At 41.3% G+C, this 26,661-nt stretch overlaps 1 protein-coding gene across 1 annotated transcript in view; it reads right to left on the minus strand.

Moving 5' to 3' along the window:
• Positions 1 to 6,629: 6,629 nt before the first annotated feature.
• CDK5RAP2 (CDK5 regulatory subunit associated protein 2) overlaps positions 6,630 to 26,661 on the minus strand; it is a 69,627-nt gene continuing 49,595 nt past the window's right edge. Inside the window, exons 27-38 of the mRNA XM_030461460.1 lie at positions 26,213 to 26,261; positions 25,483 to 25,667; positions 24,233 to 24,358; positions 19,802 to 19,918; positions 18,885 to 19,074; positions 18,546 to 18,667; positions 16,951 to 17,199; positions 15,596 to 15,846; positions 13,193 to 13,339; positions 11,077 to 11,215; positions 7,691 to 7,737; positions 6,630 to 6,805 (exon numbers count right to left, since the gene is read on the minus strand). Of these exons, the coding sequence (XP_030317320.1) occupies positions 6,746 to 6,805; positions 7,691 to 7,737; positions 11,077 to 11,215; positions 13,193 to 13,339; positions 15,596 to 15,846; positions 16,951 to 17,199; positions 18,546 to 18,667; positions 18,885 to 19,074; positions 19,802 to 19,918; positions 24,233 to 24,358; positions 25,483 to 25,667; positions 26,213 to 26,261 (1,682 nt within the window). The 3' untranslated portion in view covers positions 6,630 to 6,745. The remainder of the gene's footprint in view (positions 6,806 to 7,690; positions 7,738 to 11,076; positions 11,216 to 13,192; positions 13,340 to 15,595; positions 15,847 to 16,950; positions 17,200 to 18,545; positions 18,668 to 18,884; positions 19,075 to 19,801; positions 19,919 to 24,232; positions 24,359 to 25,482; positions 25,668 to 26,212; positions 26,262 to 26,661) is intronic.

The raw sequence follows: 26,661 nt of genomic DNA on the forward strand, positions 1-26,661 counted from the left end.
CCACCTCACCTTTTCTAACCCCTAGAAAGTGTCTTTCTAAATATACACCCTCTTCATATAGCATAAAGATTTCTCCCTGTCAGCCAAGATAGGCTATGGAAGTGTGATGAGAGGCTCAGCCTTGCCTGGCTTATACAGCTCACATCTCTGCTCCAGAAATCATAGCTGAAGCTTTCGAACCCCCATCTCACCCTCACTTGTATGTGGATGGGACATACACCAGTTAGTGTGTGTGTGTGTTTGTGTGTCTGTCTGTCTGTCTGTCTGTCTGGAGTTTTTAATTGTTTTTAGCATCTTTATATCTGCCCTGGCAGGGTTAACACATCCCCAGCACCAGCTCATAGAGGCAGGGAGAGTGGAAAATGGGGGATTGCAGCCTGAGCCCAGCTCAGGGAAGGGATCTTAAAAGAAGGAAACCCAACCCTCTGCCTTGCCACAGAACTTTTCTGCCCCCACATGAAGCCCCATGGCTCCAGGAAAGTGTCTGTCACCTTTGTGCTGAGCAGAGGGGGAGACTGTAAAGAGACGTGGCCTTCAGGCAGTTAAAGTGTTCCACTTTTCTGAGCATTAATACCATGATTACACTGTCTAAACACTGTCCAGGCTATGGCCAACATATTACTTATCCTAAGCATGATTTACTGCTGTAATAAATTAGCCCCTAAGCTGAAGAATTAAAAATAATTGGCCTTATATCTTGGCCCCCAGTTTATCCTGTTCCCTTTTGACATGTCCTCTGTCTCATTCTTTCCCATTATCTGACCTTTTTCCACTTTATTCCTTCTCAGGGACCACATTCTGATTCATTTCCACTCATTCTTTTCTTGTGATTAACAGATCTGGTCTCTGGTCTCTTTTTCTCCTCCAGCTGTTTCCAGCTGCCATGTCCAGCAGTGCCAGAGGTTCTTCCCTTCTCCTGGAGCAGAGTGATCCAGTGCTGGCTGTATCCTGTCCTGAGGGGCTGGAGGAAACCCCCTGCCCACTGTGTTTGTGCGGTCCTGTGCATCGAAGGTGACTGAGATGCTGAGAGCTGCACCGTGGTGGAGGTTGGTAAGGACACCAGTGTTGCAAGTGCATTTTAAATAGACTTTAAACTGAGGTACATGTCTTACTGCTCTAAAATAACAGTAGATGACCTCCAAGTGTGAAATACAATGGGGAGGGCTGGGCAGGAGGGTAGTTTTGATGGCCTGTGATTTATCTGTGTCTTTTTTGGGTGGTTCTGCTTCGTGGATTTAACCCAAAGGCTTTTGACACTATGCTCAGGTATCCCTACTCATTTGACCTTCCAGTGTCACCAGCCCCACCCCACTGCATAGCAAACCATTTGCTCCCAGGGCAGGAGAAGGTGAAGGGGGTTGTGTGTTGGGGGAGAGGTGGATTAGCAGTAGCAGGACTGGCAAAAAGGCCCAAAGTCTTGCTGAATGTGGCCTTGGGTGTTTGGCCCCTGTGAGGTGCTCTGAAGGCTGTTGCAGCACAAGGTATGAACAGGCTCACACAGCTCCCTTCAGCTCCAGCAGCAAGAAACAATGAGCTTGAAAATGCAAGTGTAGGTGGATATCTGTGTGTATACATCTACCAGGAGGGATGGAGAGAGCAAATCCCCTCCCAGGAGAGGGGCTGTGCCACCAGAGCTCCAGCACTGGGGCTGTGTTGGGTGATGTAGCACAATAAACTCCTTTGGGCTCCCCATCAACACGCACAGCAGCTCTGAGCCAGTTTATTCAACAGCAGAGTATAAATGGGAACAACTTGACTGCTCTTGCTGTTTAGCTGCTCTGAGCAATCCCAGCTAGAACAGCTTGAAAGAGTGGAGGGTTTTGTTTTTTCCTCCCTTTCCTTTAAATAAATGGGCATATTTTTTTTTATTTATTTTTTTTTTTAGCTGCTAATGTTCATTTTGCGTGCAGACACGCGATGCCATTCCTGGTTGAGAATGCACACAGTGGAGTGCAAAGATAAAGATTGCATCTCATCCATAATGCATGGCCCAGCAACCTGCTTCAACAAATTACCCGAGCTAGATTCTGGGACTGGGGGGAGGAGGGGAAGAAAAAAAGTATTGTATCAAGTATCCTTCTAAGGAAAGGGCAAGATAAACACGTGAAATAGAAGCAGGCAGAGCTTTTTGCAAGAGGGCTCAGTTCAAAAGTTCAAGCTGAAGGTTTTGTGGCTGCGGAGGGGGGAGCAGCAGGGTTGGATGCAGGACAGGGATGGATGCAGGACAAGGATGGATGCAGGACAGGGCTGGATGCAGGACAGGGCTGGATGCAGGACGGGGATGGATGCAGGACGGAGCTGGGGTAGCAGTGGGTCCTGCAGCCCCTGGACGTTGGGGAGAGCCCAGAGATACCCGGGAGGGAGCCTAGGGTTTGATTTTTGTGCTGTTTGGAAACTTAGAGGAAGGATTTCCTGGGTAGCTGGCTGGCAAAACGGATTACTTGTCGGGTTTTTTTTTTTTTGTCGATTTGTTGGTTCGCAAAGCTCTGCACAGCCTGGGCCGCAGCCCCAGCACAACCTCCTCTTGCCATCTAGTGGCTGTCCCAGAAAGGCTCAAAAACGGACCAGGGGAGCCCAGCTGGAGATGGGTGAGGTCAGGAAAGGAGAGGAGAAATGTATAACGGGATAGGGGGGGTATCTGTGCTATCCAAGCAGCCTTTTTCCAAGTCTGCAGCAGCCTGCCAGGACACAGACGTGGTGTTGGGGTTGTGATTGCAGTGCCCAGGGGCCAAAACTCCTCCAGCAGCAGGAAAACAGCACCCAGGGGTGCAAATCACAGTGAAAAGCCACTTAGGAGGGGTTGATGGGTGAGATGCAGGTGCTGGGTGCATTGAAGAGCTTTAATATAGGGGGAGCAGCATGGGCTGGGGTGCTCTGACCTCCTGGGAGCCACCCCAGCACCATGGCTCTGCTGCTGGCTCCTGCTTGAACCCCCAGCCTGTCCAGGAAAAGAGCTCCAGGCACCCACAGCTTCACCCAGCTTGTGTCCACGGGGGACTGGGGTCAGGCTGCAGCTGCTTCTAAACCAGGATTTTAGTGTCAATAGGATTCCAAAGAATGTTGCTGCCTTCTCTCTACATTTTTCTTTCCAGATTGTCATTTCTGTTGAATATGGAAGTGATGGCAGGATTTGCTTTCTGCCTACTTCAGGAGCATTTATAATAAACCCCAAACCGAGCAGGTGTGTTCACCTCTGCTCAGCTTTTTAGGAGAGAGCTGTGGGCAAGGGCTCTGTCCCCTCCCCACAACACCCTGTCCCCTTCCCAGGAGCCCCACCAGCCCTCACAAAAGCAGAACTGGCAGCTTTTGTTGAGATTAAAATACCACCCAGGTCTGCTGTGCTTTTGTTTTAAAATGCTTGAATGCATTAGCATTGATTTATTTTTAATACAACCAACCACCAGTGATTTTGGGTATTATTTCTATTTCTTCTCTTTAGCAGAGGTAATTACAACATAGTTCTTGTGCTGTGCTGCCCTGGGGGATGGCTTGGGGCTGATGGCAGCACCAGGTACCTCTAACACATTCTCTGTCCCCAACACCACTACATAATTCCCTTATTCAGTGCTTGGATGAAGCTGCACATGTTGTAGGAAGCCTAAAGAAAAGCAAAAAGCTTGCTTTTTTTTTTTATTTTTATTCTTATCTTTTATTTTTCCTTTTTTTTTTTTTTTTCTTAATCCCAACAGGCCTTCAGCATCCTCCAGGAGAAAGGCCACAGCCCTTTTACTGCCTGCAAGGGTGGGCAAAGAGCAGAGAGGTTCAAGGTCACAGGTAAACACACCAAAGCCCCAGGTCCCCCCACACCTCCTCCAGTCTGTGTGCCTGACCTGCTCTCTCAGCAATGTTTTGAATCACCTTGCACATATAATGAAAGCACAGGCAGGAACTCACTAAGCAAATGAGCCCCCCTTTTAATTCCATTTGCTTACACTGCTTATTTTTCTCCTGCATAATTATTTTTAAGGAAAATTTAATTTTGTTTAATGGGAACAAAGTTTAACACTCCATAAGCTTTGTCTTCTGCAGCCTTCCATCTGGTAAGCTTTTTTTTTTTTTTTTTTTTTAATGTTATTTTTAAATCAGCCCAGTAAACTGTGTGCATTTAAGAGGCACTTCTCATTAAGATTAAATACTTTGATCTCATAGGATCATCTGTTTTTAAAGAGGTAATGATACCACTGCATTTTTTTCCCCAGTTAACCAAATTTCTCCTTGACCTGCCCAGCACAGACACTGAATGGATGCAGCAATTGGAGCTGATCAGAAGGAAAAACAGGGTCAGGAGAAAAGCTCTGAGAGGGCACAGCAGGGACTGTGCAGAGTGAGTGGCAAATGATGTCAGGAAGGGGAAACATTTATTTATTTTTTTAAAGTACAGATGGCATGAGGGGGGGGGGGGGAAAGAGGCTGCAAGAAGACCATGAGACATGGGTGTACTATATATAGATGTACAGCTGTTTCCTTCAGGTGTTGTAACTCAGAAACGTAGGATGATTAATTTTGAAAGTTGAAATGTATAGCAGATTCTGATTACATCTGAGTGTCTATAATTTAGCTACTTAGTAAAATTAACTTGACGTTTTTAGTGAGCTGTGAGGACAATAATGTGTGAAGAGACTGAAGAACAAGTTTGAATGCATGCTCTTCCCTCCCCCCCCTTTTCAATTTGCAAAGTTTATTTTTAACTATTGTAATTTTTCTGGCAGCTTTCCTCTAATCCAGACAAATGAGTTTGCCTCCCCCTGCTGTCAGCTAAAGATGACAACGTTTTGGGTTTGAGCTTTCCTCTCCCTTGCTGGACTTAGAGGTGCAAGTGCTCAGCAGCCAACTGAGGTAAGGAGCACAGATCCTTAGGTTGGGTTCTCCAAGGCAGGTAACATTCCTCAGAGCATGACACTGCCAGGAAGGCTGTGGGACCTCCCATCAGATCCCTTTTCATACTTCAGAGAAGGCTCATTGCAGGTCATACGGGAGACCACAGAAATCCTGAAAGTGCCTGACTGTGTTTGGTTTCTTTAATAAGAGCTCACATGCACAAGGGAGTAGAGAACGTGCCAGAGCATCCCACTACCCAGTACCAGATTATCTGCAGTGCCAAGTGTGTGAATTCAGTGCAGGTCTGTCTGAAGGGAGGATGCAACAGCTCTGACCATTTAATATCAAGCTGCAATTTAGAAGCAAAGTGATTTAGAGCATCTTAGTGGTATTCAGGGTCACCTGAACATCATCAAATTAATGTTGGGAAACTAATTTGAATGAACCAAAGGAGAGAGCTCTTGGCACTTACCTCAACCCTGTATGTGTCAGCACAGCCACTGCAGTGGTGTAAGAGCCCTGGCTCCCTCCATCCCTGTTTCACTGAGCACAAATTCATTCTTGCACATTGGTTATTCCAGACCATGCAGCCTCCCAGGACCCAACATAACCACAACCCTGTGCTGAGGTTTCCCAGACCTGGCACTAACCTTCTGAGATGACAAAGGCAAGTTATCTTGTGTAATGGGGATATCAACTTGAGGGGGGGAAAAAATAAATCACCCTTAGTGTGAAATTCATTTAGTTCAATAAAGCATCTATTTCTGTCCCCAACAATCACTCTGAATTATGGTCCTGTTAAGCTATTTTCCCAGCTCACTTTGTGCCAGTGAGAGCAGGTTGCAGGTGCTCAGCTCTCTGCTCAGAGCAATGGCAACACTGAAAAGGCAGTGGGCAGGAGGAGTGGAGCACAACTGGGTGTGGTTATGCTGCTGTTCTCTGGCCTTGCCAAAACATCACTGGTTTATGTACCAATGTGGGACAGAAAAGCCCCTAGTGAAATATTAATTTTAATTTCAGAAATAGTTTTTTAGCAGAAAACATATTTCAAATCTGTCTGGCTGTGTCCCTTATGTGGCCTTCTGAGCTGTACAGATTTTGGGGGTGATGAGGTGGGTAGGGGATGACACCAGAGCTCTGTCAACAATCAGATGTCTTTCAGTGACAGCTTCTGGAAAGCAAGAGTCCAACTTCACCCACCTCAGAACCAGAACCAGCACCTCTCCTACATCTCACAACACTGCTGGCACAGGCTGGGATCTAAGCTGAACTCAGGAAACAAACACTCTGCTGTGGCTGCTTTGGTGAGTGCTCAAAGTGCTTTAAACAAAATAGCACAAAACACGTTGTGTTTTTTTTCATTTTAATTGTCTGATCCTAAGGAATATTTTCAGACCTAGCATCAGTCTTGTTTCTAACAGGGCAGTAAGAAAGCTCAGCATTAGGCAGCTTCCAGAAGAATCTCCCAGATATATTTACAACCAGGAACATTTCTCACATTGCTACAAAATGGTGTCAACTGGCAGAATTACTTTTTTTTAACCTATATTCTTTCAGCAGTAGAGATACAGTTTGGGAAGTAGATCAAGTTCTTGATTCTTTCAGGACCTATTTGACTATAACAACAAATAGTTTTATGACAAGTACAAATATAAAATTTCAAATGAGCTAACTTTAAAAAAAAAATACGATTACCTCCTCCAACACCTCCAGTACCTTGCTTTCATAATAAATATTAAAAACCATTTTTTACATTACAGAAATTGTTAAATAAGTTATTTACCAAAAGACATCTCTTTTTGTCCTTTTTCTTTTTGGTCAAAGGTTGAGTCCATTAAAAGAGCTGAACCAATATTTTTACATCAATAAATAGTAAGGCATAAAAAGAAGCAAATCACAGGACTGCTTATTAGTGGAACTTTCTCCTTCAGAGAATCCTCTTTTTGCTGGTATAGGAAGGTGATTTTTGATTCTCAGCTGGTGGGACCTGGTTAGAAAAACAGGAATTATAACTATTTTACAGCAATGTACACAATTTTTCCCTATCCCTTGGCCACTGCCAGAGGATCTGCAAACACCAGTTTCTGTGTTCAGCAGATCTTCAAACTAAATTGATGAAAATTCCATAAGCAGAAAGACTTCTTAATGTCATCCCTTTCTAAGGCTGAGACAAGGTACAGCAGCTGTGTGGGGAAGGGTTCAAGGAGGCTCCTGCTGGTGGGGCACACATGGGAGCAGAGATTCATAAAAAGATCAGGGAAAAGTTTAAGGAGAGGCCAGGTAATAATGTACAGTACTTTAGGGAGGAGTGAGGAAAAGGCTGGGATTTAGGAGCCAAGAAGCTTATTACATCCTTCTGGGAGTAAAGTCTGAACCTTCTGGGAGAAATCAAATCTGCACAGTGATTACTTAAGCACTCAAACTAATTTAATACACTGCATTGCAAACAGCTGTTTGCAAAAGCTTTGCCTATTGAGTCTACATTTGAAAAAACCCCACCAGTTATTAACAAATAGTCCAACTTTAAATAAGGGTGTCTTTTGTGAACTTATTCAGCAGACAGATTGGACTGTGTTCTGTGGAAGATAAACTACTGGAAAATGACAGACATGAATATTAATCTAGGGAAAGCATCAGAAAGGAGGGGGTTTAGCTGTTTATATGGTCAGTCAAAAAACCTCTAAATTAAACATTAAACACTGCAGAATATTCATCATACTAAACAGCTGTCACCCAGGCTTGAATAGGTAGCAAACCTAAAACAAATCAGTCTGCAAAATACTGCAGTTCTGCAAAATACCACTGACACAGCAATGCATATTTCTAGTGAGCACATGCCAAGGAATTAAATGCAAGAAAAAATTGTACTTACTTCTAGGTTTCCTCTAGCCTTCTTCAAAACATCATGAGTTAAAACCACTGGAAAGAAAGAGGAAATTAAAAAGTCTGCACAGTCTTTCTGTATCTTTCTATACTCCCTGTATTTCATGTCTTAGGACCAATGTTAAATACTGTATGGATTCACCTATACAAGAAGGGCAGTGAGCAGGCACACAGACCTCCCCCCATCAGCTTTCTTACCAAAATCCAGAACTGTTGCTTCCTCCCCAGCCCTGCTCAGGCTGAGGTACAAACCTCCAGCTGCAGCAGCCTCAGATCAGGGGCAATGCTGTACAAACAGAGTGAGGGATGAGCAGAAGGATGCCCCATTCCTGGCAGGGTTCAACGCCAGGTTGGATGGGGCTTGGAGCAACCTTGGTCTAGTGGGAGGTGACCCTGTCCTTGCAGGGGTTGGAACTGGATAAGATTTAAGGTCCCTTCCAGCCCAAACCAGTCTGGGATTCTGGGCTTCACCTAGGACAGCAGGGCAGGTTCCCAGCAGGAGGATGCTATATCAGAACATCAGGAAAGTGGTTTTGGGGGAGTTTTTTAATATTTTTCCACCACACCAAGAATAACACATGTGAAAAGTACACATAGCTCATCACTACATTTAATATCAGAGATCTGAGCAGTTTCCTGCCATTGTCATGAGCTGGGTTCCCTCAATCTAAGTCATCAAAGGCAGAATTTCTGTTAAAATTAAGCAGAGATGGTGCATGATCTAACTACAGTTTGATCTCTTAAGCAGTCTGCTTTGGGCTGAGGAGAGGATGGTTAGAAGGAGGGGGAAAAAATGATGCAGTGAGAAGGTTATGGGGGACAATGTGCTGGGAAGGGGACAGATGGCAAAGGTGTCAGCCAGCTCCTCCAGCAGTTCAAGGACAAAGCAACCTATATGTGCTTGGGGGAAATGATGTCAGTGATTGCTCTGAAGGCTTTCAAGTTTCCTCTGTTCATCCAGCTAGTCTGCCTCTGTGGGGACAGCATGAAACCTGTGAAGGGAGGAGGGGATGCTTCTAAACAAACCTGGTATTTAGAAATGTCAGGTTAAATATGTGATTCTCTAATCTCTGTCAGCTCCATAACTGCTGAAAAATACCATTCACAACTACCAATTTAATATTCCAGTCTCAAAAATAAACAATTTAGCCATAATAAAGATTTTTCATTACAATAATAAGAAGCCAACAACTCCAAGGGTAGAGCTGTCATGAGATAATTATACCCTTGGCAGATTACTGCAATTTGGCACCACGTTGTTACACGTTCAGAGGTTCTGATGAGCTTTATATGCAATGAGTTCTCTCACTAGTGCAAGCACAGAGAAGACTCAAAGCCACAGGAATGTTCCAGTCTCCACCTCTAAATATATTTAGGAGAGCTCAACTAAATAAACAAGGGAACCTGGGTATCCTCAGCAGAGTGGGCAGCTAACAGAATGTTGGGACAATGAAGGCTGGCAAGGTCACCTACTGCCATGCCTCTGCTTCTTACTAGCAAAAAGGAAAAGAAATCAACAAAAACCAACTGAAAGCATCCTAACAAAATCCAGCAGCTGCATAAGACCCACCATTGTTGCTGTATGCTTGGTCAGGAATTTGTGTGCAGCTGCAATTTAGAAACATTTCTGAAATTGCTCTTTAAGGCAAAGGTAACTTGACATCCATAATTCCCATAATCAATGAAACTTACAGAAAATCGTATCTGGGCCCTTCTGTGGAGCAGACTGCTCCCAGGTCCTAAAGCACTCTGCTAGTAAATTCATTGCACCTGGCAAACTACATTTTTCTTAATCAAAACTACTAAATTCAGTACATGAAGAGAATTTAGAGCACTGACACTAATAGCAAAGCTGCTGCTAGCCAGGCACTACTTTGCATTAAGGAGAGCTCAGAAAATGCAAATTTCAATTTATTTGGACCTAGTTCAGATGAGGCTGAATGCCCTGAAAAGGACTGAGCAAAATAAAGGGGAAATGGAATGTTTTCTTTTTGAATGCATGGGTGGGTGGAGCTGGCTGTGGGGTTAACATAAGGGGAACATCTCTGCTGGTCCATGCTCTGCCCAGCCCTACTGAAATGACTCAGTATGTCTGAGAGGTCACTGGGGCTCAAACCTGAACAAACTAAACTCTACCCCAGAGATATTATTTGGACAGACATGACAGAATAGCTTTGATCTTTATATGACAACCCCAAATGAGTATTTAACTTGAAAACCAGAGTAAAATATAGTTTGGGATTTAATGTAAGTGACCTGCACATCATTTAACACAACAATTCAGAAAAAACTGACAAAAATCAAGCCCATAAATTCTTAGAAAAACATATCTTAGATATAAAAATTACAGGTTATGGAGGAAAATAACATTTATTCTTCTACATTGCATTTAAATGACTTGAGTAACTTCCAATATTATGGCCATTTTGATAACTTTGTATCATGTGTAACATTTCACAGCACAGATGAATTACTGATAACACAAGTGCCATTCCAGTATCAACTACTGAGTCCTTTAGTCCCATCTCCTAGGAGAAGGTGAAGATATTTCTTTAAGAAGAAAAAAAAATCCTCCTCCTGCATTGCACATATTGCCATGGTATGAAGGCACAGAAGAGGTTAGCTCCATTCACATCTCTTCTGACAAGTGATTACATTCTTAAAACAGAAGAGATGGATCTCTTGAAACAGACACTTGGCTTAACCCAGCTACAGCACAGCCCATGTCTCACTTGTTTTCATGTTCCCAGAGAAGTGTCTAGATACAGCTCATCAGGGTAAAACATCATTTCACAGGATGTCCTCATTTGCTTTTAAAAAATGGCTCAGAGCAAGCTTTTGTTTCCTGTGTTTTTAGCCTTCTGTTCTCTTGCCCTTAGCCTGGTGCAGAGCTTTGCTGCTGCTTGGGCTTCTCACAGCATTCCACCACTAGAGAGGTAACACAACAGCCATGCCCTCAGCACACCCCAAAGCCTGATTCCACCTTTATCAAGTGTGAGGTCAAAACCTTTGGCTGAAACAGCCTCAGCAGCAGTGGTAACCTCACCTCAGCCAGGAGCTGCTGTACAGTAGAAAACCTGGGGAGTGGCATTACCTGGAATAGGGTAACCCAATTCCTGGGAGTTATGGCATGGATTGACACCCTGTCTGTGGGTTGTGTAAAACCAGTAACTGTCTCTGGTGTTCTGCTGTTCCTGGGCAGGTTCCTCCTACTGAGCTCCATCAGCTCTGAGCCTCATGAACTGTCACACACCTGAGTGTGCCCAGGGAAAAGCCCAGAACAGCAAAAGAACAGGTGCCCATCTGAATTTTGTTGTTTTTTCTGCAATTTCAGAGACAGCCACAGACTACAAAACTGGTAAAGCAGAGACTTACACTGGTCAATGATGACTTTCTCCATGTTTTCCTTCAGCTGGTTTGTGGAGTGCAGGCGTTTCACTGTGCTGTGTAACTTCTTCTCTTGCTCAGAGAGTTTCTTGCGTAACCTGAATATTTCTGCTTTCATTCCTTCATCCTAAATTGAGAGAAAAAAGCCCACATAGAACAAAATATAAAAGTATGTTTTAAATTGTTAATTGCTAAATACTTTGTCCAAAAGCCCTCAAGCTTCCTTTAGAGTGTGAACAACTTAAAGGAGTGAAACATCACCGAGTGCTTGTCCTTCCCCATTCCCATCCCCATTGACACCAGATCCCATGACATCTGCCAGGAAACAACCACAATTCCTAGCTGGCTTTTAGTGCAAGTCATTCTTCTGCTTAGCTGACAAGAGTTGTAACACCACCACCTATTTTGGCTTTTAGCCTTCCATTCCTCTGTTCTTTTTTTCTTCCTCTCAACTAGAAAATACAATGAAGGCCAGAGCTAGAGGACCAGCAAGTGTCCCCTCTGCCACGTTAAGAATTTCCAGCTTCCTTCTCCAGTGTTCTGTTAACAGTGGATGCTGCCCTATCAAAGGGTTGAAAAGCATTGTGCAAAGGACCAGGACACTTTTATTACAAAATTATTTGAGTGTCACTATTTAAGGTTTAGTTTCACTACCAATTCCAACCCAGTTACAGTTAGAATCTTTTAAAACAGGATGAGTGAGTAGCCCTGACAGAGCAATCTGCCAGTATCACTGATCTGGATTCTGATACCAACTTAAGCTTGTACATTTTTCTTGTTGTTGTGCCATTTGTTCAATAACAGTAACTTCTGGAGTTCGCCCCTGGCATTTAGCTCTTTAGAAGAACTGATTACTCACAGCTCCTGTGGGGCTGATGACAAGGCAGTGAGTGCTCAGTATCTTTTAGAATCAAGCTTCAAGAGAGATTCTTTCATGTAGTGCATTTAAGACATCAGAAGCAATTTAATGTCCTTAAGATGTCAGGATGTTGGATAACAAACTCTGGAAAATATTCTTTTAGGCTCTAATTAGGTACAGTCCTGGGAACTCAGATTCCCCAACACATTGAGGTCAGATTCTGAGAAGCGACTGATCCAGATCAAGAATGTTTAGATTTGGTTTGACAACAAAGCACTAAATCCATCACATACACACTGAAAGATCTCTGTGTGTGTGTGTGGTATGTTCAGATCCTACAATCCAGGCTAACTTACAGCTATGCATATAGAATATATACATAAGGACAAAAATGGAAACATTTGTCACATACACATCTTGCATAGGGAGCTGAAACACTGCAAGTGTATTAGGTAACAGTTCATTCTTACTGCTTTTCTGATGCTAGAAAATAACAAAAATGTTGCTGAAATTATATATAAAATGTTTACTTTCTTAGAGTTGTTTATTTTCTAGCAATTGCCTGCTTCCTTTAGGAAACACAAACAAAAACCTAATTGAAAACACTTCAGATTTATTTTAAAGCCAGAGTTTGAAACAGTTTCATTACTGAGTGGTGGTATTATGACAGTATAGATAATTCATTCCTCATTCAGTTTACTTACATTCATTTGCATAGTGCAACCCTTTTTAGTTAAAATGTTATAAAACTTGTCTGAGGGTTTTGTCACGTTTTTTAAAAATCATCCTATTTTGCAGCTTGGCATCAAAAGTGTAAAAAGAAAATGTAGCTCAGACTACATCAAAGTTGCTGAAGCTCCTGTTGTTACTATTATATACATAATCAAATTGAATTTAGTTCTGTAACAGAGAGTCCAAACCTTTTCTTGTTGAAATAGAATGTTTGCCACCTGCCTAGGTTCCTGAATATCATGTAACAGGGTTACAGATTACATCTTTAATATAAAGTATTTTGTAAATAAACACCCCAGTATACAATACGATGAAGACAGAAAGCACACCTTCAGCCTGAGAGCTAACCAGCTCCTGGAATCCATATGACCAGAGGCTGGGCACCTGGCTTCATGATTTTCTAAAGATTTCCCCAAATGACACGCTCCTGACTGGTGCATCTTCCATGACACATCACTACAGCTAAAACAAAAAAAAGCCCCCCAAGAGATCCATAATGAAACATAAGAATACCTGAGTGCCATGAGCAGTACCATGTCCAGCTTTCAGTGGAAGGGAAACTCTCCAGAGAAGTTTCAGTAACCGTGCAGCCTCTTCTAAAATCTGCTGCACTGTGTGAATATTTGTGGAAAAGCTAAGCAGGGATGTCTGGTCTGGTACCTGTATCATAGGATTAGAGACATGTTATATTTTATGCTTAAAACACTAGGAAAATATAATCTTAATTACTGGTTTAAACCAGGTGGTTTGATTGCATATTTGAGATGATGTACACAACTACTGTGTGCCACAAAAGCTCATTTGTTAGTTTACAAAGACTGCTGAATTATGCATTATCTGAGAATTTCAGGGAAAGTGGGGATTTATCCTAATCAATAACCATGATTAATAATGGATTATATTTACTAGATTTGCTGTGCCACATGGTAATTGTTGGCAACTCTCTTCTTTCTCCATTTGCATTTCATGTCATGTTATTTGAAAGTCAAATGATTACAGACATCAATTTAAGCAATATAGATGTTTCTTTCTTAGCAGACCCTTTAAACTGTTCCATTTAATGGCAAAATAACTATCAGGACACACAGAAAATGTTTTTCTCTGCTGACAGATGAGGAAAGCAAATTGAAGAAATTGCATAAATAAAATAAAGGAGAGAAAGAATGCAAGGGGAGCAAATGAATTGGCAGAGCACTGGGGATACAGAAGGGGTAATGGAAAAAAAAGCATTCACAGTTCCTGCCCCATGCAGGAAATAATTTGAATATTTCTTCAGCATTGTTATCTAACCAGAATCCTCCTGTCACATAAAACACCCTGTTTGCTAAGTAGTTTGAAACTCCAGTGATGTAAAGCTTGATAGGAAACTGCAAATTGTGAAGCTTGCTGCTTTTATCTTTAAACAAAACAAAACAAAAAAAAGTTTAAAACTTAGCTAGAGATTGCTTTTTCAGTCATTATCTGTATCTTAACTGGGTCATTTGAAAATATACGATACTTCAGAGAGTCTCAGGTGTCATTCAGACATCATTTTACTGTGTATGCACACATGTGATACCACAAAAAGAATTTCAGAATTGGTGAAGACTGCATCTTCAATAGCTTTAATAATTACAACGAGAAAAACAAGTAGTGTGGAGTTACCCCTGCAGTTACGACCAGCTGGATTTTGATAAACAGTGAGCATGGGTTTTTACACCATTAGGATTACCACAAAATGACAGAGGTGAAAAGGACCTTCCCCTTGTTTCCTTTCCCACTCCAAGGCAGGAAAGCATCACATGTAGTTTTTCAAACATTCACATAATCTGTTCTTAGTAAGGGCTCCAGTTACAGTGTCCCTGAGCCCCTTTCACTCCTGAGCTTCACTGGTTTTAACTCTGGCATGTTGTTCTAAATGCCTGATCCATACCTTTCCTGTTGTGGTTTAGGTTTCTGAGTTCATTAATAGCTGCCAAGGACCTGTACAGATCATTGCTTCCCTTTTGTTGAAGCCTGTCTTAGGAAGGTTTGTCTTATCAACCCACCCCAAATAGCTTATATAAACTGGGTCCAGAAATTAACAACATTAAATATGAAAATATTAGCATAAGTAAACACTAAGATATCTCCTGATTCCAGAGCAAAAGTATCAGCATTACTCAGCACAAAGCAAACATTTAATTGGTTTAAGAATAATTAAGACTACAGATAGAGCACCATGACTTGATGTCACACACGATGTAGAAAGGATGACACGCGGTGCCTTAGAAGACAGTTTTAGATCATTAATGAGATAGTCAAGTTTCTAGACTGGATGCTGATTTTACTGAAGTGTTCAACTGATACTAAGAAGTGAAAAAATATTTAAAAGCTTCCCTAAAATGAAACAGCCCTCATTAGCATTCATCAATGTACAGTTATCACCTGGTGTTCCTAAAGGGCTGAATACAAGTAGGTGAGGAACGTTATCAGCTGTGTATCAGATTGCTTTTAACTGTCTCATGTATCCTGGGTTTACCCTAAGCCTTCTTTACAAGAAAATCTCCTTATTTTTTATCCTTAGGCTACTGACACATACCCATAGTTAACATTTCTCTAATTTAGCATTTTAGCTGGGTTTTTTCGTTGTTTTACAATTTCCAGTGTACCAATCACCAGTTTCCACAGTAAAAGCAAGTAGTTTCACTTCAAGCTGCAAGTAAAAGTGAGATTGCTTATTAAAGAACCTGAATTAATTAATTTATCCATAGCCTCATTAACCCACAATCACAAACAGGTGCCCACATCTAGCTGAGTCCTGACTGTCAGGGTTGAGGTGTCTCAACATTTACTCCATTCTCTGCACCATTAACCCAATTCTTTCCTTTTGTAACCCAGACATTTTGAACCTCCTAGTCAAATTCACCACCCCTCAGCAGCTTTTTTACTGCTTACCTTTATCCCAGGCTCCTGCAGTTTTGTACCTGTGCTCTCTCTTAAAGGAATCTCCATTTCTGCCAGGACCTGCTGCCCTTCTGAAATCTGTTTCCTCAGGGCATCATAATCCTCGATCAAGCCCAGGACGTGGCGCCCGTTCCTGTCTGCCCACATGCGGTGCCCGGGCACCAGGCGAGGGGTGCAGGAGGATGAGGAGCTGCTGCCCTGGGAAGTGCTGTCTGCATCATCTTTAGAGGCCGAGTGTGTACCTGGGACAGAACAATAGTTCAGATTTTGTTTTATGGACTGGACTTGTACTAAACAGCAAGTCTGGGGCGCTGAGAACACACACGTTTAAGATACTTCTGGTTTTGCAAGTGAAATGCAATGTCCATGTTTTTTGGGGATCCTTGTGGTACAGGTCCCCCACAACAGCTGTTCCACACCCACTAAGGCACCATGTGACTGAGCTTTAGTATTCAAGTATGAAGTGCACAGAGATTGGCAGCAACCCAAAAATGTTATCTGCTACATTCTGCATCTTTCTGTACAGGAATGCAGTTATGTTCATGTATTTCATCTGAAATGTGATTCTGATTGGACATGATGGACCCACAAAGGAAATAAGGTGGGAAAAGACCTTCCTGTGTCTCATGAACTCTCACACTAATCCTCTGTCTGATGCTGCTTGCTTTGGGTGCTGTACAAGATGTAGGAAGGCATGTTCAGAAAAGTGCAGAGACCCCAAAAGCCCCATGGTTACTGGTTCCCATTACACACTACTTGTACAAGCAGTAGGAGCTTTATGCTGTGAGTATGAAAAGCTGCTACTATGGAGAGAACTTTAGCATCAAGAGAGAACATTTCTGTGCCCTCTGTATCCCATGTTCATCTATACTGGGACACTAATATAGCCTGGAGTGTAAACACTATATTTTCCTTGATTTGCTAAAACAGTATCACTTAACAGTGATTGAAATAAAGGTAGAATATTCCTCAAGGGCAAAAAGGGAACAACTGATTTATACAAAGACCATTTAGTGCACTTATTGATCATACTTTGAGAAATACACAGGCACCCATAGCAAAGGCTGTAGAGCTCTGCATTAAAAAAAGAACCCCCAAGTAAGCAAAATTCATGGCAGTGTAATGCAGGCATCCTTCCATCCCAGAGCCTGCCTGAAAATACTGTTTTGGCATAAAAAGGAAGTGCCAGGTGGAGGCTGTAAGTGTGCATTTCACCTCCCCAAACACTAACAGCTCCAACAGGCTGATGGGCAGCTCCACCACTCAGAGGTGATGTTGTGTAAGGCTTCCAGAGCATCTTTAAAGAACAAGGCACAGGTTCTACAGTGGAACAAAAGCTTTTGTACCGTTCATTCCTGCGTAATGCTGAGATTCTTGTTTGAAAAGGTGGTTGATATTCACAGCTGAAATGGATCTCACTTCCTCTCTCTTTTCTTTTGAAAGCTGTTCCTCTAATTTTTCATGCAAAGATTTGTTTGTCTCAATGCTCCTTTCAAGCTGCACTCGCAGACTCTGTATTTCAGTCAACAGTTCATGTAGGTCAAGTGGATTATTCTGATCTTTTCGGAATTCCTCTGATGCATCACATCTGGGATCTGAGACAACTGAAGAAGAAACAGTTAACATCTCTAACAATTAAAATAATATTAGCCATTATCAGAATGCTGAGCAAGTAAAGTATAGCCAGCTTTATCCTCAATATTTAGAATTAACTACAAACAGCATTAAGATAATGGTTTGACAAAAAGGCATCTCTTAATTGCTTCTACCCTGAAAAGATTTAAAGAGCTGGAAATTATTTTTCACTTTGTCCATAAAATCTAATAAGCTTCATGCCAAAAGCAAAAAAAAAATATAATAAAAAGAGACTGAAGAGAATTTACAAAATTTGAAGTGCATTAATGCACAGTCTGGAGAGAGGAAGAGAAATGAGTAATCCTGGAGTGCAGAGGAGGAGGGGAGTAGAATCGGGAGGTTGATTTTATACTCTGAAGGAAAAGGAAAATAGTGATCACCTGGCAACAAGAGGAACAAATCTGAACCTGAAAAAAGTAAGGGTGGTGTTCACCTTGTCATAGCAGGAGGTTAGTACACAAACAACTCCATGTATTCTTTCATGCTGAAGCCAAACTGTTCTCCTGACAGTGGGAAGGGGCTCAGCTGCATGAAGGATGCTGCTGCTCTCTCATTTTGTCACCAGTTCTGCAAGGAGTCTGACTTCCACCCCTGGGCCAACTTTGGCTTAAAGCCTTGTGCCAACAGGGCTCTTCTTCTGCAGCTCAGCATGAAATGCAGTGACAGCACAGGAGCAGGAAATAAAAACTAAACCCTTACAAGACCTTCCAATGGGAAATGTGCTGGATCTTGTAAGGAGTTTGCAGCAATGGACAGTAGTCCACTTTTTGACCTAATCATACCAACAGCTGTGCATTGGGGTAGCTCTTTAAAATGGGTAGGAACTCACTTGAGTCTCATTCCTACCCCTCAACTTCAGGGTATTCTGAGTCTCCTTCAGAAAGCTGTGCCAGCTTCTCCCCAGCCCTCATATTCAGACAAGGGAAAGCACAAGCTACCCAAGTCAGCACCACCTGTGAGGCTGCAGCTGCAAGTATTTAGATGACAAGGAAATGTCTAAGATCCCCAGGAAGCTTAACCTAGCCTGAGCCACTGAATCTTCACTATTTGTGGGTTTAGCTTAGCTAAAAAGGTGAAGGAAACTTGGGTGTGCCTACTCAGAACATATCACACATCTCAGCCTTGCAGTTACACTCCTAAATAAAAAGCAGCATTTTATCATCAAGTTGTCAGTTCTGCTCTGCATAGCAGATAGGAGTAGAAACTAAGAAACAGTGATTTAGCCCTGCTGTCCTTTGACAGGATCATATTCAGATAGGGAGGGGTTGCAAGAGCCAAGGGTACAGAAATAATCGTGCATTCATACCTGTCCTCTTCCTTCTTGCATCTTCCAACTTCTCATAAACCTTGATCTCAGTTCGGAGTGACTGCAGAACCTTCTCACTCTCAGAGAGCTGATGTTGCTTTACATTAATTTCTGTTTGCAACCTGTTAAATCCCAATAAATGACTGAGCTGAAAGTTAAATTCCTATCTTTTGTTTCAAAATATATAAAATCCATTCCCCTTTCCTCCATAATTCTTCCCTTGCCTTTTGAATATATCTCTGCACCTCATTAATGTTAATGGCTATGGCTGAACACATACTTGTCACATTGACAATTTTCTTCTCTAAATGAATGTCTAAATGTGGACAGAATCAATACCTGTTTAATTCATTACGACTGCTGTAAATCTGACATGTCAGATATCTGGTTTCATCCTCCTTTTGGCCAATTTGTTTTTGCAACCTTTCATTTTCCTTCTTGACACATTCATAATCCTCATGAAGATGCTCAATGATTGCATTCTTTTTAGAAAGAGATTCTCTTAACTTTTCATTTTCCTTTTGCTTGTCTGAAACAGAAGAAACAGAAGGTATTTGCAGTGCCCAGGGCTCACTAAAGCTCTGCTTTTTAACACAGCCAACTTCTTCAGACTGTCAAAAATAAACAGCTGCTCTTGTGAGTGTTAGGATTTCAATACTGCAGTTTTCTAACAACTTCTGCTGGATGCATTTTCTGTAACATGCAACATTTGACCCCCAAATTGCAAATAATTCCAAGTAGAAGTTCTGTTCCACTTCTCTCTGGTCTGTTTTCTTTTAAAGGGTTTCCAAAAAGATGATGACCTGGCCTGTCCAGTCAGGGCTCTGTACCAGACTGCTAAACTGAAGTGTGATTCGTTTGCTTCTCTTTGCAACTCTTCTTTCATTTTTCCACAGTACTACTCTTGTATGGCTTTTATTCTTTGGCTTTTTTTTCATTGAGAGGGCTTCAGAATGGAAGCATGGGGAAAAAGGAGCAAGGAAATGGCATGGGGGAAGAGGAAAAAGAACATACAAAAAGAAAGGAATGCAAAAAAATCATGGAAATATGCAAGTGAATATCAAATAGAAAATGCTACAATTAAACAGAGAAGCAGCATTACTGCTATTTCTTGATCATTGTTAACCCTAGTTTGAATGCTTATGGTTGATCATGGAATTTCAGGGGTGGGAAGAATGGACTCTTTATATTTTATTGTTTTCTGATCTGGAAGGAGTTGCAGTCTAGTCCTGTAAAGCACAATTTTACATTTTTACCTCTGGATCCTTTTGCTAGCATTGCATTCAGAACTTGATTTTGCTTCCTCAGGAAATGTATTTCAGAAGTCAGGGAACTGTGCTGCTCTGGGCCATGGATAAAAATGTTTGCAGAACCTACAAATACATACACAAAAGATGATTTATGAGTCATCTCTAGGTCATTAAACTTTCCAGACAAGAACAATTAAAACAAAATGACAGAAAACCATGTGATGAAAGATATTTTTCCCCTATATATTTTGAAGGTTATCCCTACAGACTAAAAGGCAGCTCAGGTTAATGCAAAGTAATCCAAAGCCCCACATCACAACTCTTTCATTGCTGGGCAATCATTACAAAAAAAACTGCAAAATTATCCCTGGCAGTCTTTAGCTATCAGGTAAAACTCCAAAATGCATGAGTTATTTTCTGCCATTGCTGTTCTTTGAAAGTAATGCCAACTGTAGGAAGGTTTGCCATCATTTCAGTACTGCTCTGTTCATGCTCTGTTCTATTTCATGACAGCACTGAAGAGGACCACTAAGGTTCTACCAAATAATCCATGATGGGTAATGCAGAAAGTAACATAAATAGCCTGGTAATTATTTTATTACCACACCAGTCTAAACCATAAGGCTGGAGTCTCTGTCTTTGCTTCTGATTATAAACTGAGAACCCATTTATGATGACAGGGATGAAGATTCACCCCTCTTAAATTCATATATCTCAAATTCAGATAAGAGCCAGTGTTGATCAACTCTAAGTAGTCATGGGGAGAAACAGACACCTCCAGAGAGCAACTCACACCATGTGCCCCCTCCACACCTCTCTGTGGAGATGTCCTGTCCTCCAAAGAGACAGACTCCTCTCCAGTGCCTCATGAGCAGCTCTGGCTAACAGGCACTGGTTTTACATCTGTAACTTTTAGAAACTGAAGGGTGATGACCCCTGCTCTGAGGATCTCACTGCACTAGGCACATGAATGTGTTAAACTGTGTATCCAGCCTGTCACATTCCAGCCTAGGAATCCTCCTGAAGATTTGTGTTCATGCTGCTCAACCCACACCACGTGTATGTAATGTTACAGGACATTCTGAAAACTGCCACGTTCCACTCTCAAGGTTGCTGCCTCTGAAATGTAAGTCAAGTAATTGTTATTGCCCTTTATAACCTGCTTATAGTCAGTAAAACACTTTGGGACCCACTAGAATTAACATGACTATTAAAAGTATTTTTCAGTTCATTGGGTACCCCAGTATCTCCTACGCTTTAAAGCCTGAGATAACTCCATGAGTTTCAACTCCTTGGTTAATAGAGAAATAACCAGCTGGCAAAAAAATTAGCTGAATGTTTGAGGAGGATGCCTTTCAGCTCTGGCAGTTCAATTTGATTTGATGTGCTGCACTTCCTCTGAGTAATCTCATTTTATTGTAATCCCAACTGAAGCTTTTACCAACTACCTAACTGGGATGTAGTGTGCCATGATTTGCACCTCTTGTCATTCCTGAAAGACTCAAAGGCTCCAGAAGCCTGGCACTAATGGCATTTTACTATCTATATGTTAAAGAGTTGAGGTAGCTATGTGAACTCAAAAGGCTTTTTCCTTTCAGATTTTAACAAAGCAATTCAACTTGAAGTGGCAAGGCTTGATGGTCTCATCTTGATTCTAATTTAATTTATTGCCCATCACCCAGCTTTATCCTATTTGAAAAGTTATGCTACCACAGCCCTATGGAAAGGCTTCAGAGTATAACTAACACTTATCTCACATACCAAGGGATAATGGAGAGCCAGTGGTAATAAGGCCACAATCCTGCAATTTGACCCACTACTGAGACTTCTGCTTCTGTGCAGAGCCCTGCTGACATCAATTATGCTCTCCATAGATGCAGAAGTCCATCTAACCAGAGTAAAGTGGAGCATCAGGGCCTATGATTGGCCTACACTTGAGCTTTCATTATGTTTTGTGCTGAAAAAAGTGGTAAGGAAGTGTATCTTGAAGGGTTCAAAGGAAAAAACTGACTGAGAGACAGAAAGTACTGGAAATCCCAGCAAACAGGAAGGAAATCTTTGTTCCTAGGATAAGCAAAACAAAGGCAAACTGAAAAATGAGGAGTCTGAGGAGACACATCAGCTACTTAGGAGTTTAAAAAAGCAAACAAAACCCCTTTTAATGTTAACTGTTGTTATTAATTGAATATTGTGAATAATTGTTGAAATGTGGGGAGCTCAAAATTAAACCTTTGGTTTTATTTTGAAGCCTAACATTTGAAATGATTGAAGCAATTATTTCAGTTCTACTTGCACTGCAAACCTCAGCTCTATAGGAATGATGTAGTCATTACAAGTAGTTGAGTCATTTATAGAATACTAGAAGCCCAGAGGCATTTAAATACTCTAGAAAGCCTAAACATTACAAAAAAGCACAGCAAAAATAGGGGGCAGATGTGTGTATATACACACGTGTAATATTCAGACAAAAATAAGTCTAAGCATTTACCAGAGCAAACTCCACATCACATGAATTTAACAGGCTCTCATCAGCCATTAAGTATGCTACAATTTGGTTTTCTTGTTTAAAGGAAAACACACTAAAAATACTAAATTAAAAGTAAAAAATGGTGTTGAGTTATTTTGTACAATCTGCTTCAGCCTCTCTTAGGAACTATTTCTTACACTGAAAGACAAAAAGAGCCCCTCTATTAGGAAAAAAAGTAGCATCATTATTAGAAGAGAGAACACATATATCTGAAAACATGAAAGAGATCTTCAAAACAGAGAAATAGGAAGCCCTGGAAGAACATGGTAATAAAAAGGAGCTGTTCTAACAGGTGGTTGCTTTTTTCTTATCCAAATTTCTCCTCCACGCATTGGTAGCTGCACTAAGGCAACAAGACAGATGGAAGGAATAAGACAGTTTATAAAGAAAATATACTTTCACTGCATTAATGGATGCCCTTGCCAGAATCTTTATGAAGCTGTAAAAGAGTTGGAAATGTTTCAGTGTGGTTGTTCCACAGAGCAGTGTGCCTTTCCAGCAGTGTAAATACTTCATGAATGAAATAGATGCTTTTTATACACCTTTCCATCACTGTAAATTATCCCTGAAAGCAAACTGCCATTTGCAGGTAGTCTCCATTTAAACAACAAAAATGGATCATGGGGATGATGTAAAACCATAATGAATCTAATGTCAATATTAGTGAAACTGAGTAAAAGGAAAGCATGTGTATATTTATTGCCTGTTCCACTCTGAGTAATATTGCATATTAATCAATTGTCCAGTTGGGGGAAATGTGGGAAGGAGAGCAAGAGCAGAGCAAAGTGTGGAAAAGATGCCTGGTACAGTGAGGATGAAAAGGTGCTACAAAAGTATCCCTTGTGGAAGTCTGGATACCCTCTTGTGAAAAGCTTTAAACTCAGAGATTGACTTTCAAAGATGCTGAACACTGGCAACAGAGAGAGCAATGACTCTGCATATTTTTAGTATTCTTTATCCACTGCTTTAAATGAGGGTTTGGAATGAAAACCAACTATGTTACAATTTCCATCAGTTTCTGCCAGGTATTTCTCATTAAAAACTCCTGATGTCATTTTGTGTACCACACATTTATCACACCCATCAGTTCAAATGAGAAGCTCAACACCATGGCCTGGGCAGGCTCTGTCTTACAGATATTTTGTCCCTGTATGTAAACACAAGCTGGCTTTAAGGCAGTCATAAAATTCCAGGGAAAGCTTCAATAGCCCTGTTAGCAACCTGTGCTGACACACAGAGTGGGGACAGGAAAGCTCATTCCACAACATTCCTACTTTGGATCAATAGCAGGAAGGCAATTTAGAGCAAAGCATCTTTTCCTCTGCTCACACTGGGCCCAGGCCCCACTTGAAATGTTGTTGATCAAACGAGCTTCCTCTCCTGCAGCTGCCCTGGCAGGACAAGGCAGAGGATTAAAAGAGCACAACACCCTCAAATCCAAGACTTTGATACCAATAGTGATATAAAAAAAAGGTAAATACACCCTCAAAACCCAATCTGTTTGTTGATAACAGAACTAGAAGGGTCCTTCTTTTAATTCTCTGAATTAAATTTAACCATGGTATCATCAAATGTCATAAAGCTACCTGGCAGTCCTGTTCTCTTAGGAGTGTAACTGTAGGGCTGAGGCAGTGTGGGACCTGTATCCCCAAAATGATCTGTGCATTGGTACTGGAGATGCTTCAAGCAATGAACTCAAGGCAGAGGCACCCTGTGTCCATGCCACCCCACAAGCATGGAAAAGCTGTGTCTGCTGGAGATGCTCAAGAGGCAGCAGTACTCAGGCATTTTCCAACTATCAAGGGGTGCTGTTTATGAAAAAAAACCCACAAAACATTTCCAGCAGAATTTGATCCCTCAGGCTTGAAGCAGGAAAGGTGGATTTAATGTGTCATGAAATAAATTCTTACCTTGCTCTAGGTCCTTGTCTGTTACTTGTCTCTCAAGCTGCTTCCTCAGTCTCTCGTTAGTTTTTATGGAGTATTCTAAACGTTGTCTCAGGATTCTAATTTCTTGCAGATGCTCCATTAGTAACTCTAAATAAACCAAGAGACCACTTCTTACTTAGACTAAATGATTGTATTCCTTTACACTGTGTGCTCCTGTCAAATCTAATGTGTGTTAATACCAAAAAAATGATACAGAGCTGTTCAAATTAGCAGACATTATATCCAGCTCCACAACAGTCTTTTTCCATACAGTGCCCACGCCATGCAATTAGTGAAAACTCCTATTTTACATTTTAACTTAAACTGCCATCCAATTTTCAGACTTTTTAATTTGTCTTAAAAAAAAACCTCTTGGAAGTAACAATTTTATCCAGTGAAAATGTTCCCCAACCCAGGAAACAAATCCAAAGCTCTGCAATGCAGCTTGATGCACCAATAGCAAACATTTTTCTTTATAACAATAGGAAGCTTACCAGAGTAACTCAGATATCAGTTTGCCTTACACAATGCATACCACAATAAATAAATCTGTGCTATCAAGTTGCATTACTGTACCTTTTCCTTCTTGCTTTGCCATCCTATGATTTTTCTTCCATTGGCTGTAAGTTTCAGCTTTACTCAGGAACTTCTGTTCTGTCACTACTTTATTTGTCAGTTTATCCATGTCATACACTCCTGATTTACTCTGCAATATTTTTCTCCAGAACACTACTTGCTGCCTCCTGCCTCAGCTATTAAATTTTCATTGCTCCCTACAACCAACAACTGCAAGCATCACTTGTGCTAAGTGAAACTATCCAGGCCAAACATGACACCACTTATTAATTATGCAGCACTTACAATTCTCAAGGAAACACAAGACTGGCTTTTATAAAATTAGAAAATCTCTCTTTTTTCAGTGTAATAATCTCTTGACAATTATCTATTTTCCCCTTATAACTTGTCTGTTTAGAGACCGTCTGGAGTATGGTAAGAGATGATATTCCAAAACAAAAAAGACACAAAATATCATAGTTAATTTTGTTTCAAACAGGAGGCAGTTCCAATTGTTGTCATCTCAGTAAGCCTTATAACTGAAATTGCAATGATTATGCAAGATACTGGAAAGCTGAAGCAGACAAAGATTCTTCATTATTTCTTAATTAGTTCCTTTGTGTCTTATTTATCACTTTTCCCAATATCCAGCCAATCTTCAGTGGCAAAAAAATTACCTGGGGGAAACCTGTTTGGCAGCAGTGCCACTGTGCCATGCAGTCCTTCCAGGTCGTGCCTGTGCTCAGGTGATCCCAGAGATGACTTTTCTGACAGATCAAAGTCAGACAAGCTATGAAGAGCAGATGGTACAGGTGATCCATCCTTCAGTTGCTGGTACATTGTGGTGTTCTTCTCATTATCCCTTTTGTGTCAAGTAAGATGTTTTAAAATGAAAGAAAAATGTATTTTATTACTTTGGAAGCAAGAACAGGAGAGCATGGTGTCAAACTGACAAGTCAAAGGTAAAATTAGTGAATTTTATCCTCTCTTCACCTTCAGCACAGGGGCTTTGGGGACTGAAGTTCAATGGCACTGAACTTCACTGACCCCGAGCCAGCCCCATGGTCAGGGCTGAGGGGTGGCTGTGACAACAACCTGAGTGTCCCTCCCAGCAGCTCCACTGGGATCATGTCTGAATATACACAGGGGGTGTTATGGCACATTTGTCACTTGTGTGTGAGAGGAACAATCCTGGTGGTGTGATGCTGCTCAGTATCTCAGCTCTTTGCTGAGATGAGGGAACAAAGCCTTAGTTTGTACTCCAGGGATGTTTTAATATCAAATGGGTATTAACAAACAGGCAACATAAGCAGAGCTCTCTCAGAGAGTAAAGCAGTGGAAATTGTGCTACAAAACATCACAAATATATCAACTGTATGTCTGGTAAACACTCAATTGCACTCTTACCTTTGAGCCAGTTCATAAAGTAAAGTAATTTCTGTACCTGTTGACTCTCCTGCAAAGCAGAAATATCAGGTTAAAAACAGATACTGAAAATTGTGTTTTTCCCCCTCCATCTTCAACTATTTAAATACAGAATGGTAAATTAATGAGAAATTAGAGAAGCCAACAGATACTCAACACACTGTGCATTAATGTCAAATGCCGTACATGAGCAAAATTATTTATAGCCCAGCAACAAAGCAACAGCTTTCTCTGTAGTTCAAAAAAATTACTAGGTACCCCAGGTGCCAGATTTTACAGCCTTGTTGTTTTAGTTAGCATATAGATGTAAAATATTGTGCTGTATGGCAAAAGCTTTAGAGGTACATGCTATTACTTCTTCAATAAAAATCCTATAAAAACAATTCCATCTCACTTGGATTTTGTCCACCCAGAGTCAGACTAACCAGTTA

The sequence above is a fragment of the Calypte anna genome, chromosome 17, assembly GCF_003957555.1.
Source record: "Calypte anna isolate BGI_N300 chromosome 17, bCalAnn1_v1.p, whole genome shotgun sequence".
Lineage (NCBI taxonomy): Eukaryota > Metazoa > Chordata > Aves > Apodiformes > Trochilidae > Calypte > Calypte anna.